This window comes from Heterodontus francisci, chromosome 24 (assembly GCF_036365525.1).
Source record: "Heterodontus francisci isolate sHetFra1 chromosome 24, sHetFra1.hap1, whole genome shotgun sequence".
NCBI lineage: Eukaryota > Metazoa > Chordata > Chondrichthyes > Heterodontiformes > Heterodontidae > Heterodontus > Heterodontus francisci.
Genome location: NC_090394.1, coordinates 58,701,540 through 58,714,357, shown reverse-complemented (window position 1 = coordinate 58,714,357; position 12,818 = coordinate 58,701,540). Strand labels below are relative to the sequence as shown.

The window sequence follows — 12,818 nt, the reverse complement described above, 5'->3', positions numbered from 1 at the left end:
ACAGAAACTCTAATTTGATGGTGTTTGACTTTTAAAAAGGTAACTCTTGAGACAGACAGGGGAGCTCACAGCATCCTCATGTAAGACAGTCCAGCTATGGGCTGTGGAAAGATCCAGCCTAAAAATGAAGACCTGCTACAAAGTCTACACTTCAACTTGGTGCAGCAGAGAACTGAAAGTGACCGCCAACTCCAGTCATTACAATTCAATTTGGTATTCTTGATTGGAAGGAGAAACTCTATGCATTTTAAATAGCTTTGTTTAAAGGGTTAGTTTTTGGAGTTGCATTCTTTGTTTCTCATCTACCTGAGGAGTTTGGTGGAAGGCTGTTGACTGTAATTATAACTATATTCTGAGACTGTATTTTATGTGCTTGTTCATCTTTTGTAACATGTGTGTAATTGATCTTTTAAGCTTAGAATATATCACACCACATACTATCGTTTTCCAAGACCTTAGATCTTAAGAAAGCCTAGGATAAAAAGAGATTACGAGGCAAATTTGTTGTCACTTTTCCTAGTGTCTTACCTAGCTTTCAAAGCAAAGGCAGACACGCTCGAAGGTATGGAGAGTTATCCATGATACAAAAGCTGAAATAATCTAGAAGAAGGTTAGCAAAGAACCAGAATGCAAGAACCATCAAGATCTAAATGACAGTAGGCCATTCAGTAATGAGCACATGTTTAACAGCACAGCGAAAAACATCTCAAATTATGGATCGGATACACGGGTTGCTAGCAACTGCAATTTAGTCACTATAGAATTCCAGAGGAACTGTTTCTTTGTCCAGTATACTTAATAAGTTAGAATGAAAGCCAGCATTATGCCCTCTGATATCCTATGCACGACTTAAGACTTTTTAAAATAGAGTTGCAGCGTTACAAAAACTCTGCAGAAGTGATGGGTTGTACACATGTTCTACTAAGCGAAAAGGTACCAGAATTAGTTGCAGGAACTTGGGAACACTAGTTGACCAACATAGGGACCATGCACTCAAAAGTCATAAGAATGACCATAATCACAAGCCATCAGTAATCATTAATAGTTTCCTATAGTTGCCAGTGGAAACATTCTATTTGATCAAGTGAGTACAAAGAACAAAGAACAAAGAAAATTACAGCACAGGAACAGGCCCTTCGGCCCTCCAAGCCTACGCCGATCGAAATATTCTATCTAAACCTGTCGCCTATTTTCTAAGGGTCTGTATCTCTTTACTTCCTGCCCATTCATGTATCTGTCCAGATACATCTTAAAAGACGCTATCGTGCCCGCGTCTACCACCTCCACTGGCAACGCGTTCCAGGCACCCACCACCCTCTGTGTGAAGAACTTTCCACGCATATACCCCCTAAACCTTTCCCCTTTCACTTTGAACTCGTGTCCCCTAGTAATTGAATCCCCCACTCTGGGAAAAAGCTTTTTGCTATCCAACCTGTCTATACCTCTCATGATTTTGTACACCTCAATCAGGTCCCCCCTCAACCTCCGTCTTTCTAATGAAAATAATCCTAATCTACTCAACCTCTCTTCATAGCTAGCGCCCTCCATACCAGGCAACATCCTGGTGAACCTCCTCTGCACCCTCTCCAAAGCATCCACATCCTTTTGGTAATGTGGCGACCAGAACTGCACGCAGTATTCCAAATGTGGCCGAACCAAAGTCCTATACAACTGTAACATGACCTGCCAACTCTTGTACTCAATACCCCGTCCGATGAAGGAAAGCATGCCGTATGCCTTCTTGACCACTCTATTGACCTGCGTTGCCACCTTCAGGGAACAATGGACCTGAACACCCAAATCCCTCTGGACATCAATGTTCCCCAGGACTTTTCCATTTACTGTATAGTTCACTCTTGAATTGGATCTTCCAACATGCATCACCTCGCATTTGCCCTGATTGAACTCCATCTGCCATTTCTCTGCCCAACTCTCCAGTCTATCTATATTCTGCTGTATTCTCTGACAGTCCCCTTCACTATCTGCTACTCCACCAATCTTAGTGTCGTCTGCAAACTTGCTAATCAGACCACCTATACTTTCCTCCAAATCATTTATGTATATCACAAACAACAGTGGTCCCAGCACGGATCCCTGTGGAACACCACTGGTCACACGTCTCCATTTTGAGAAACTCCCTTCCACTGCTACTCTCTGTCTCCTGTTGCCCAGACAGTTCTTTATCCATCTAGCTAGTACACCTTGGACCCCATGCGCCTTCACTTTCTCCATCAGCCTACCATGGGGAACCTTATCGAACACCTTACTGAAGTCCATGTATACGACATCTACAGCCCTTCCCTCATCAATCCACTTTGTCACTTCCTCAAAGAATTCTATTAAGTTGGTAAGACATGACCTTCCCTGCACAAAACCATGTTGCCTATCACTGATAAGCCCATTTTCTTCCAAATGGGAATAGATCCTATCCCTCAGTATCTTCTCCAGCAGCTTCCCTACCACTGACGTCAGGCTCACCGGTCTATAATTACCTGGATTATCCCTGCTACCCTTCTTAAACAAGGGGACAACATTAGCAATTCTCCAGTCATCCGGGACCTCACCCGTGTTTAAGGATGTTGCAAAGATATCTGTTAAGGCCCCAACTATTTCCTCTCTTGCTTCCCACAGTAACCTGGGATAGATCCCATCCGGACCTGGGGACTTGTTCACCTTAATGCCTTTTAGAATACCCAACACTTCCTCCCTCCTTATGCCGACTTGACCTAGAGTAATCAAAAATCTGTCCCTAACCTCAACATCCGTCATGTCCCTCTCCTCGGTGAATACCGATGCAAAGTACTCATTTAGAATCTCACCCATTTTCTCTGACTGCACGCATAACTTTCCTCCTTTGTCCTTGAGTGGGCCAATCCTTTCTCTAGTTACCCTCTTGCTCCTTATATATGAATAAAAGGCTTTGGGATTTTCCTTAACCCTGTTTGCTAAAGGTATTTCATGACCCCTTTTAGCCCTCTTAATTCCTCGTTTCAGATTGCGCCTACAATCCCGATATTCTTTCAAAGCTTCGTCTTTCTTCAGCCGCCTAGACCTTATGTATGCTTCCTTTTTCCTCTTAGCTAGTCTCACAATTTCACCTGTCATCCATGGTTCCCTAATCTTGCCATTTCTATCCCTCATTTTCACAGGAACATGTCTCTCCTGCACGCTAATCAACCTCTCTTTTAAAGCCTCCCACATATCAAATGTGGATTTACCTTCAAACAGCTGCTCCCAATCTACATTCCCCAGCTCCTGCCGAATTTTGGTTAAGTTGGCCTTCCCCCAATTTAGCACTCTTCCTTTAGGACCACTCTCGTCTTTGTCCATGAGTATTCTAAAACTTACGGAATTGTGATCACTATTCCCAAAGTAGTCACCTACTGAAACATCAACCACCTGGCCCGGCTCATTCTCCAACACCAGGTCCAGTATGGCCCCTTCCCGAGTTGGACTATTTACATACTGCTCTAGAAAACCCTCCTGGATGCTGCTTACAAATTCTGCTCCATCTAGACCTCTAACACTAAGGGAAACCCAGTCAATGTTGGGAAAATTAAAATCTCCTATCACCACCACCCTGTTGCTCCTACAGCTTTCCATAATCTGTTTACATATTTGTACCTCTATCTCACGCTCGCTGTTGGGAGGCCTGCAGTACAGCCCCAACATTGTTACCACACCCTTCCTATTTCTGAGTTCTGCCCATATTGCCTCACAGCTCGAGTCCTCCATAGTGCCTTCCTTCAGCACAGCTGTGATATCCTCTTTGACCAGTAATGCAACTCCTCCACCCCTTTTACCTCCCTCTCTATCCCGCCTGAAGCATCGGTATCCTGGGATATTTAGTTGCCAATCATGCCCTTCCCTTAACCAAGTCTCAGTAATAGCAATAACATCATACTCCCAGGTACTAATCCAAGCCCTAAGTTCATCTGCCTTACCTATTACACTTCTTGCATTAAAACAAATACACCTCAGACCACCAGTCCCTTTGCTTTCATCATCTGCTCCCTGCCTACTCTTTCCCTTAGTCACGCTGACTTCATTATCTAGTTCCTTACAGGCTTTAGTTACTACATCCTTACTCTCCACTGACCTCCTTTGGCTCCCGTCCCCCTGCCACATTAGTTTAAACCCTCCCCAACAGTGTTAGCAAAAGCACGCCCAAGGACATTGGTTCCAGTCCGGCCCAGGTGTAGACCGTCCAATTTGTAATAGTCCCACCTCCCCCAGAACCGGTCCCAATGTCCCAAAAATCTGAACCCCTCCCTCCTGCACCATCTCTCAAGCCACGCATTCATCCTGACTATTCTTTCATTTCTACTCTGACTATCACGTGGCACTGGTAGCAATCCTGAGATTACTACCTCTGAGGTCCTACTTTTTAACTTGGCTCCTAACTCCCTAAATTCTGCTTGTAGGACCTCATCCCTTTTTTTACCTATATCATTGGTGCCTATGTGCACGACGACAACTGGCTGTTCACCCTCCCCCTTCAGAATGTTCTGCAGCCGATCTGAGACATCCCCACTCCTATTATTGTAGCATTATTGCCAATTACCACCCCATCAGTCTACTCTCAATCATCAGTAAAGTCATGGAAGGTGTCATCGACAGTGCTATCAAGTGGCATTTGCTTAGTAATAACCTGTTCAGTGACGTTAAGGAGCCCTAGCAAAATGGGTCAATGGGAATCGGGGGAAAATTCTCCACTGGTTGGAGTCATACCTAGCGCAAAGGAAGATGGTTGCGGTTGTTGGAGGTCAATCATCTCAGCTCCAGGAGATCACTGCAGGAGTTCCACAGGGAAGTGTCCTAGGCCCAAACATCTTCAGCTGCTTCATCAATGACCTTCCTTTAATCACAAGGTCAGAAGTGGGGATGTTCGCTGATGATTGCAAATGTTCATCACCATTCGTGACTCCTCAGATACTGAAGCAGTCCATGTAGAAATGCAGCAAGACCTGGACAACATCCAGGCTTGGGCTGATAAGTGTAAAGTAACATTCATACCACACAAGTGCCAGGCAATGACCATCTCCAACAGGAGAGAATTTAACCATCTCTCCTTGACATTCAATGGCATTACAATCACTGAATCCCCCACTATCAACACCCTGGGGGCTACCATTGACCGGAAACTGGAGTAGCCAAATAAATACCATGGATACAAGAGCAGGTCAGAGGTTAGGAATCCTGCTGATTCCCCAAAGCCTGTCCACCATCTACAAGGCACAAGTCGGGAGTGAGATGGAATACTCTCCACTTGCCTGGATGGATGCAGCTCCAACAACACTCAAGAAGCTCAATACAATCCAATACAAAGCAGCCCGCTTGATTGGCACCCATCCACAAACATTCACTGCCTCCACCACTGACGTACAGTGGCAGCAGTGTGTACCATCTACAAGATGCACTGTAGCAACGCACCAAGGCTCCTTAGACAGAACCTTCCAAACCCATGACCTCTACCACCTAGAAGGACAAGGTCAGCAGATGCAATGGGAACACCACCACCTGCAAGTTCCTCTCCAAGTCACACACCATCCTGACTAGGAACTGTATCACTGTTCCTTCACTGTCACTGGGTCAAAATCCTGGAACTCCCTTCCGAACAGCACTGTGGGCGTATCTACCCCACGTGGACAGTCAGGGAGAGATAGAGGAGCAGATATGTAGGCAAATCTCAGAGGTGCAAAAATAACAGGGTAATAATAGGGGATTTCAACTTACCTAATATCAACTGGGATAGTCTCAGTGTAAAAGGCTTAAGGGGATGGAATTCTTAAAATGCATACAGGAGAGCTTTTTGAGCCAGTACGTAAAAAGTCCTACAAGAGAAGGGGCAGAACTGGACCTAATCCTAGGGAATGAAGCTAGCAAGTGTCAGTGGGGGAGCATATTGGGGATAGTGACCATAACTCTAAGATTTAAGGTAGTTATGGAAAAGGGCAAAGACGCGCTGGAAATAAAGGTACTGAATTGGGGGAAGGCCGATTTCAATATGATAAAATAGGATCTGGCCAGAGTGGACTGGGAGCAGCTACTTGTAGGAAAGTCTATATCAGACCAGCGGGAGTCATTCAAAGAGGAAATAGTGAAGGTTCAGACCCAACATGTACCCGTTAAGGTGAAGGGTAGGACCAACAAGTCCAGGGAACCCTGGATGTCAAGGGATATAGAGGATTGGATGAGGAAAAAAATAGGCTTATGGCAGATTCGGAGCGCTGAAAATAGCAGAGGCACTAAAGGAGTATAGAAACTGTAGGGGGGAATTAAAAAATTAGGAGAGCGAAAAGGGGACATGAAAAAACATTGGCGGGCAAGATAAAGGAAAATCCTAAGGAGTTTTATAAGTATATTATGGGCAAAAGGACAACTAGGGAAAGAGTGGGGCCCATTAGGAACCAAAGTGGCAATCTGTGTGTGGAGCTGGAGGACATAGGTGAGGTCTTAAATGATTACTTTGCATCTGTGTTCACTATGGAGAAGGACGATGTAGGTGTAGAGATCAGGGAGGGGGATTGAGATATACTTGAACATATTAGCATTGAAAGGGAGGAAGTATTAGCTGTTATAGCGGGATTAAAAGTGGATAAATCCACAGGCCCAGATGAGATGTATCCCAGGCTGTTATGTGAGGCAAGGGAGGAGATAGCAGGGGCTCTGACACAAATTTTCAAATCTTCTTTGACCACAAGAGAGGTAACAGAGGACTGGAGGACAGCGAATGTGGTACCATTATTCAAGAAGGGTAGCAGGGATAAACCAGGTAATTACAGGCTGGTCAGTCTAACATCAGCGGTTGGGAAAATATTGGAAACAGTTCTGAGGGACAGGATTAATCAGGGATAGTCAGCATGGCTTTGTCAGGGAAGATCGTGTCTAACTAACTTGATTGAATTTTTCGAGGCAGTGACTAGATGCGTAGATGAGGGTAAAGCAGTTGATGTAGTATACATGGATTTCAGTTAGGCTTTTGATAAGGTCCTGCATGGAAGATTGTTTAAGAAGGTAAGAGCCCATAGGATCCAGGACAATTTGGCAAAGTGGATCCAAAATTGGCTTAGTGGCAGGAGGCAGAGGGTGATGGTCGAGGGTTGTTTTTGCGAGTGGAAGCCTGTGACCAGTGGTGCACCGCAGGGATCGGTGCTGGGACCCTTGCTGTTTGTAGTGTACATTAATGACTTAGACGTGAATATGGGAGGTATGATCGTTCGCAGATGACATGAAAATTGGTGGCGTCGTAAATAGTGAGGAGGAAAGCCTTAGATTACAGGATGATATAGATGGGCTGGTAAGATGGGCAGAGCAGTGGCAAATGGAATTTAATCCTGAGAACTGTGAGGTGATACATTTTGGGAGGACTAACAAGGCAAGGGAATATACAATGGATGGTAGGACCCTAGGAAGTACAGAAAGTCAGAGGGATCTTGATGTACTTGTCCATAGATCACGGAAGGCAGCAGCGCAGGTAGATAAGGTGGTTAGGAAGGCATATGGAATACTTGCCTTTATCAGCCGAGGCACAGAATAAAAGAGCAGGGAGGTTATGGTGGAGCTGTATAAAACGCTAGTTAGGCCACAGCTGGGTACTGTGTACAGTTCTGGGCACCACACTATAGGAAGGATGTGATTGCACTGGAGAGGGTGCAGAGGAGATTCACCAGGATGTTGCCTGGGCTGGAACATTTCAGCTATGAAGAGAAACTGAAAAGGCTAGGGTTGTTTTCCTTAGAGCAGAGAAGGCTGAGGGGGGATATGATTGAGATATACAAAATTATGAGAGGCATAGATAGGAAGAAACTTTTTCCTTCAGTGGAGGGGTCAATAACCAGGGGGCATAGATTTAAAGTAAGGGGCAGGAGTTTTAGAGGAGAGTTGAGGAAAATTTTTTTCACCCAGAGGGTGGCTGGAATCTGGAACACACTGCCTGAAGAGGTGGTAGAGGCAGGAACCCTCACAACATTTAAGAAGTATTTAGATGAGCACTGGAAGCGCCATAGCATACAAGGCTACGGGCCAAGTGCTGGAAAATGGGATTAGAATAGTTGGCTGCATGATGGCTGGCATGGACATGATGGGCCGAAGGACCTGTTTCTGTGCTGTATAACTCTATGACTGCAGCATTTCAAGGCGGTGGCTCACAGTCACCTTCTCAAAGGCAATTAGGGATGGGCAATAAATGCTGTCCTGGCCAGCGATGCCCACATCCCATGAATGAACAAAATTATTATTTTTTTTTTTATAGAAGTCCTTGTCATCTGACTCCAAACTCAGCAAGGATGTGGCTCAGCTCATCCAGCATACTCCACTGGCAGTAGTTCCAAAGCTTTGTAATTGTGTTCATCTATGTCAACCAAGATTTAAACTTTGGACTGGAATATGCAGGGGATTAGACATTAGACTGCAACACTTACAAGAATGAACTTTTGCAGTTTATATAATAGTTTTACATCTTTTTCCAATTTGCAGGGCCTATTAAGTTTAATCAGTTCGGTCCCATCATTACAGCATGGTCAGAAACAAATACTGCAGTACACTGGCATCGCAACAATTGTACCATCTCAGTCCTCATCAGTGGCAGCTGTGGTTCAGTTGGTAGTACTCTCACCTCTGAGTCACAAGGTTCGGGGTTCAAGTCCCACTCCAGGACTGGAGCACAAACCTCTGCAGTACTGAGGGAGTGCTGCATAGCTGGAGGTGCTGTTTTACGGATGAGATGTTAAACCAAGGTCCCATCTGCTTGTGCTGCTGGATGTAAAAGATCCCATGGCACCATTTTGAAGAAGAGCAGGGGAGTTATCCCTGGTGCCTAGTCCCTGAATCAACATCACAAAAACAGATTATCTGGTCATTAATCCATTGCTATTTGTGGGAGTTTGCTGTTCGCAATGTTTGGCTGCCGCGTTTCGTGCATTACAACAATGACTACTTTAAAAGTACTCCATCGGCTATAAAATGCTTTGAGACATTCAGTTGTTGTGAAAAGTGTTATATAAATAGAATTCAGTCTTTCAGTACCATATTAAGTACAAATGAACTCTCAATATGTCCTCCTTTCCATACAGTAGGATACTTCTGAATTGAATTTGAACACTACAGTCATGACACAAATTACATTTATAAATGACTTCTGCCCCATGCCAAAATATTGACTCTATATACTGATTCAAGCAATCTACCTAGAATAAGGTTCAGTCACATTCTGCCATTTTGTACTTGCAAAGTTTTGTTGGCTTTCACATCTGGTTGTTTGTTGAAAGCTAGCTTCACCAATGGTCAGAATTTCTCTGAGTCAATGGCACCTGCATGGGTTTAAAGGAACCACAGTATTTCAAAGTCCTTTGCTATCTACATCATTATTAGATTTGTGGCTGTTTAAAAAAAAATTATTAACATGGATGTTGTAAGTAACAGTGATAGTTAAATGTAAGTAACTTGCAAATTCATTAGGAGTTACTTAGGTCTTCAAATGGGAGATCAATCAATTCAGTTACCCAGCCTACAAGAACAAACATGACAAAAATATGAGGCATAATGGTTCGTAAAATCTTATCAACTATTTGCACTGTTAAATGATGTGTGTTTTTATATTTTCCTTTTGTTAGAGAAAAGTAACAAAGGTACATGAAAATCATAAAGCTATCACAGTTTCATATATAAATACATCTTAATTGTAAAGATGAACCCATTACTATTCACACTCGACAACATCAGTTTCAACAAGTTATATAGAATGTAATAATAAAGACATGCAAAAGACTAAAAATATAGATTTGGTATTAATAATAAACTGGTGAATATGAATGCCAATGCTAAAAAAAGTAGGTTTATTGTATGGATTTTGTTCTCTATCAAGAAAATGGATTACAAAGTTGGGAAATAGAACATCGTTCTCTTTAGATTCCGTATTAGGCAAGTATCAGTTGCAAGAGCTCTGCAACAGGCAAATGTGTTAGTCTCCAGTCACAGCATTTCCCTCACCCATTCCCACCTCCCACAACTTTAGATTTCTCATATCTATTGTTTACAGCCTCTTTAAACTGTTAACAGCAGAAAGTATCATCCCCTCTAGCCTATATTTCATAAGTTTTAACTCAATAGACCACTTTGCCCTATTCAATGCAATGTAACTTGTAAATATTTACTAAATAATTGTATTTTCAACAAGTCTGTTTCAAAATGTATTACAGTAAGCTAATGTGGATCAAATGCATTTATATTGCTTTGAGTATCCGTTTTATTAATGAATAGATTGAAAGTATTACTATCATACAACAGTTAGAACCCAGAGGTATGACTTCAGTCATTGTTGGTGCAGATACAACACATGGTATAGTGTGCCCAATTAGATTTCCAGGTTATAAATTAATTATATTAATATTTAAGTTAAAGTTTAAAGTGTACTAAAGTTCCCATTCATAATGACAGTATTCAAATTAAAATGTCTAACAAATTGAGGGGACTAACTTCTGCTGTTAACAAAAATTGCCATGGTATTCAAAAGCAAGGAAAGCTCTTCTCATGAAAGAAAATTAGTAAATATAGAATAGTTTTACATAAATACAACTTAATTCAGTAATGATAGGAGTACTTTGGTATCTATTCCTTCTTCTGGGTGGATTTGGATTCAGTGTCATCTGGATATGAAATTGCAGAGCAGCTGATGGTTTCTTCTTTCTTACTTGGAGTGCTTAGGAAAAGGTAGCAACATTAACAACGGTTTGTATTATCAATCCAATACATTTGCGGCGTTACTCAATGCAACTAAAATTATAATTGAGGTAAGAAAGAATTTAATACTTACAACACGAAATATAGAACAAACCATATTTTCCACACTGAAAACACACTAGAATTTACCTCTATAACTAAAAAAGTGTAGATACTGGAAATCTGAAATATAAAGAAAAAATGCTAGAAACACTCAGTAGGTCTGGCAACATCTGTTGAGTGAGGATGGGGTAGGGTTAATGTTTCAGGTCAATGAAAGGCCATCAACCTGAAATATTGACCCAACCTTTCTCCCTTCACAGATGCTGCTTGACCAGCTGAGTGTTTCCAGCATTTTCTGCTCTATAACTACAGATATAGAGCTGTGGTGTAAACTGAAATATTAGAATGCCTGTTTTCTGCTGCTTGAGAGAGCTTCAGATTTTACGGAGGTCCTCCATACCAAAATGCCACCACAACATCTTTGGTATTATTTGGTTCTGCACTAAAGAAAAGGAAGATAGAAGAAAAAAATGACAGTTCACTTGAATCAAAAGCTGCCTACGGAGCAGGTGTTACGAACAGTGCAACGAAATTTAAATTAAATGAAGTTAATGTGGTGCATGGAATGAATTTTTTTAAATCTCAAATACTTAGGATGTCAGGTTGTTTAATGGCAAACCCTTTAATGATAAATACTGATATTCTCCTATTCACTCCAACCAACAGGAGACAGTGTATGGAGTAGGAAACTCTGGAAAACCTTTTTTCTCCATATTTCAGTCTATAAACCCAGAGAGTAGGAGGCTAATTATACAGTTAACATAAAAGGTTCATGCTAGATCCTTGTTCAGCCAGTAGGAACAGTATCAGTGGTCCAATTTCTAAGCATTACACTCATGTATTTATTTTACAAACTGTGCTAGCTAGAACTTCAGGGCGGCGCAGTGGTTAGCACCGCAGCCTCACAGCTCCAGCGACCCGGGTTCGATTCTGGGTACAGCCTGTGTGGAGTTTGCAAGATCTCCCTGTGACCGCGTGGGTTTCCGCTGGGTGCTGCGGTTTCCTCCCACAGCCAAAGACTTCCAGGTTGATAGGTAAATTGGCCATTATAAATTGCCCCTAGTGTAGGTAGGTGGTAGGGGAATTGAGGGAAGGTGGGGATGTGAGAGGGTAATGGGATTAATGTAGGATTAGTATAAATGGGTGGTTGATGGTCGGCACAGACTCGGTGGGCCGGAGGGCCTGTTTCAGTGCTGTATCTCTAAATAAAAAAATAAATAAAGCCACCACAATATTTTGCCATCCTGTGTTTCAGGAGTTTTTATTCAACATAGTGGGAAAGTGTAGCAGAACCTAATTCACAACATATCTTGAGAATCAAGACGACTACAAAGGCAAGTGTACTGGGATTTATATTTTAAAATGTTAATAACAGGATCAAATTGAGAATCTTACAAATTTGACAAGTTACACAAACTAGGGATGTAAATTCTGGAATTTAGAAGGTTAAGGGATTTCAAAAAAAATTAATTCATGGGCTGTGGGCGTCACTGGTTAGGCCAGCATTTATTTGCCCATCCCAAATTACCCTCGAGGTGGTGATGGTGAGCTGCCTTCTTGAACTGCTGCAGTCCATGTGGGGTAGTTACACCCACAGTGCTGTTCGGAAGGGAGTTCCAGGATTTTGACCCAGCGACAGTGAAGGAACAGCGATATCGCTCCAAGTCAGGATGGTGTGCGGCTTGCGTCAGTGGTGGAGGGATTGAATATTTGTGGATGGGAGTATTCCATCACACTCCTGACTTGTGCCTTGTAGATGGTGGACAGGCTTTGGGGGGTCAAGAGGTGAGTTACTCACCTCAGGATTCCTAGCCTCTGACCTGCTTTTGTAGCCTCGGTATTTATATGGCTACTCCAGTACAGTTTCTTTTTTTTTAATTCATTCATGGGGTGTGGGTGTCACTGGCTATGCCAGCATTTATTGCCCATCCCTAATTGCCGTTGAGAAGGTGGTGGTGAGCTGCCTTCTTGAACCGCTGCGGTCCATGTGAGGTAGGTACACCCACAGTGCTGTTAGGAAGGGAGTTCCAAGATTT

At 42.8% G+C, this 12,818-nt stretch overlaps 1 protein-coding gene across 4 annotated transcripts in view; it reads right to left on the bottom strand.

Annotated features, from left to right (window-relative positions):
- Nucleotides 1-9,815: 9,815 nt before the first annotated feature.
- The window catches only part of LOC137383431 (lipid droplet assembly factor 1-like), a 32,289-nt gene continuing 29,286 nt past the window's right edge, over nt 9,816-12,818 (bottom strand). For all 4 annotated transcript variants that reach the window (XM_068056276.1, XM_068056278.1, XM_068056280.1 and 1 more), the window contains one exon: nt 9,816-10,699. In XM_068056276.1, the coding sequence (XP_067912377.1) occupies nt 10,609-10,699 (91 nt within the window). In that variant the 3' untranslated portion in view covers nt 9,816-10,608. The remainder of the gene's footprint in view (nt 10,700-12,818) is intronic.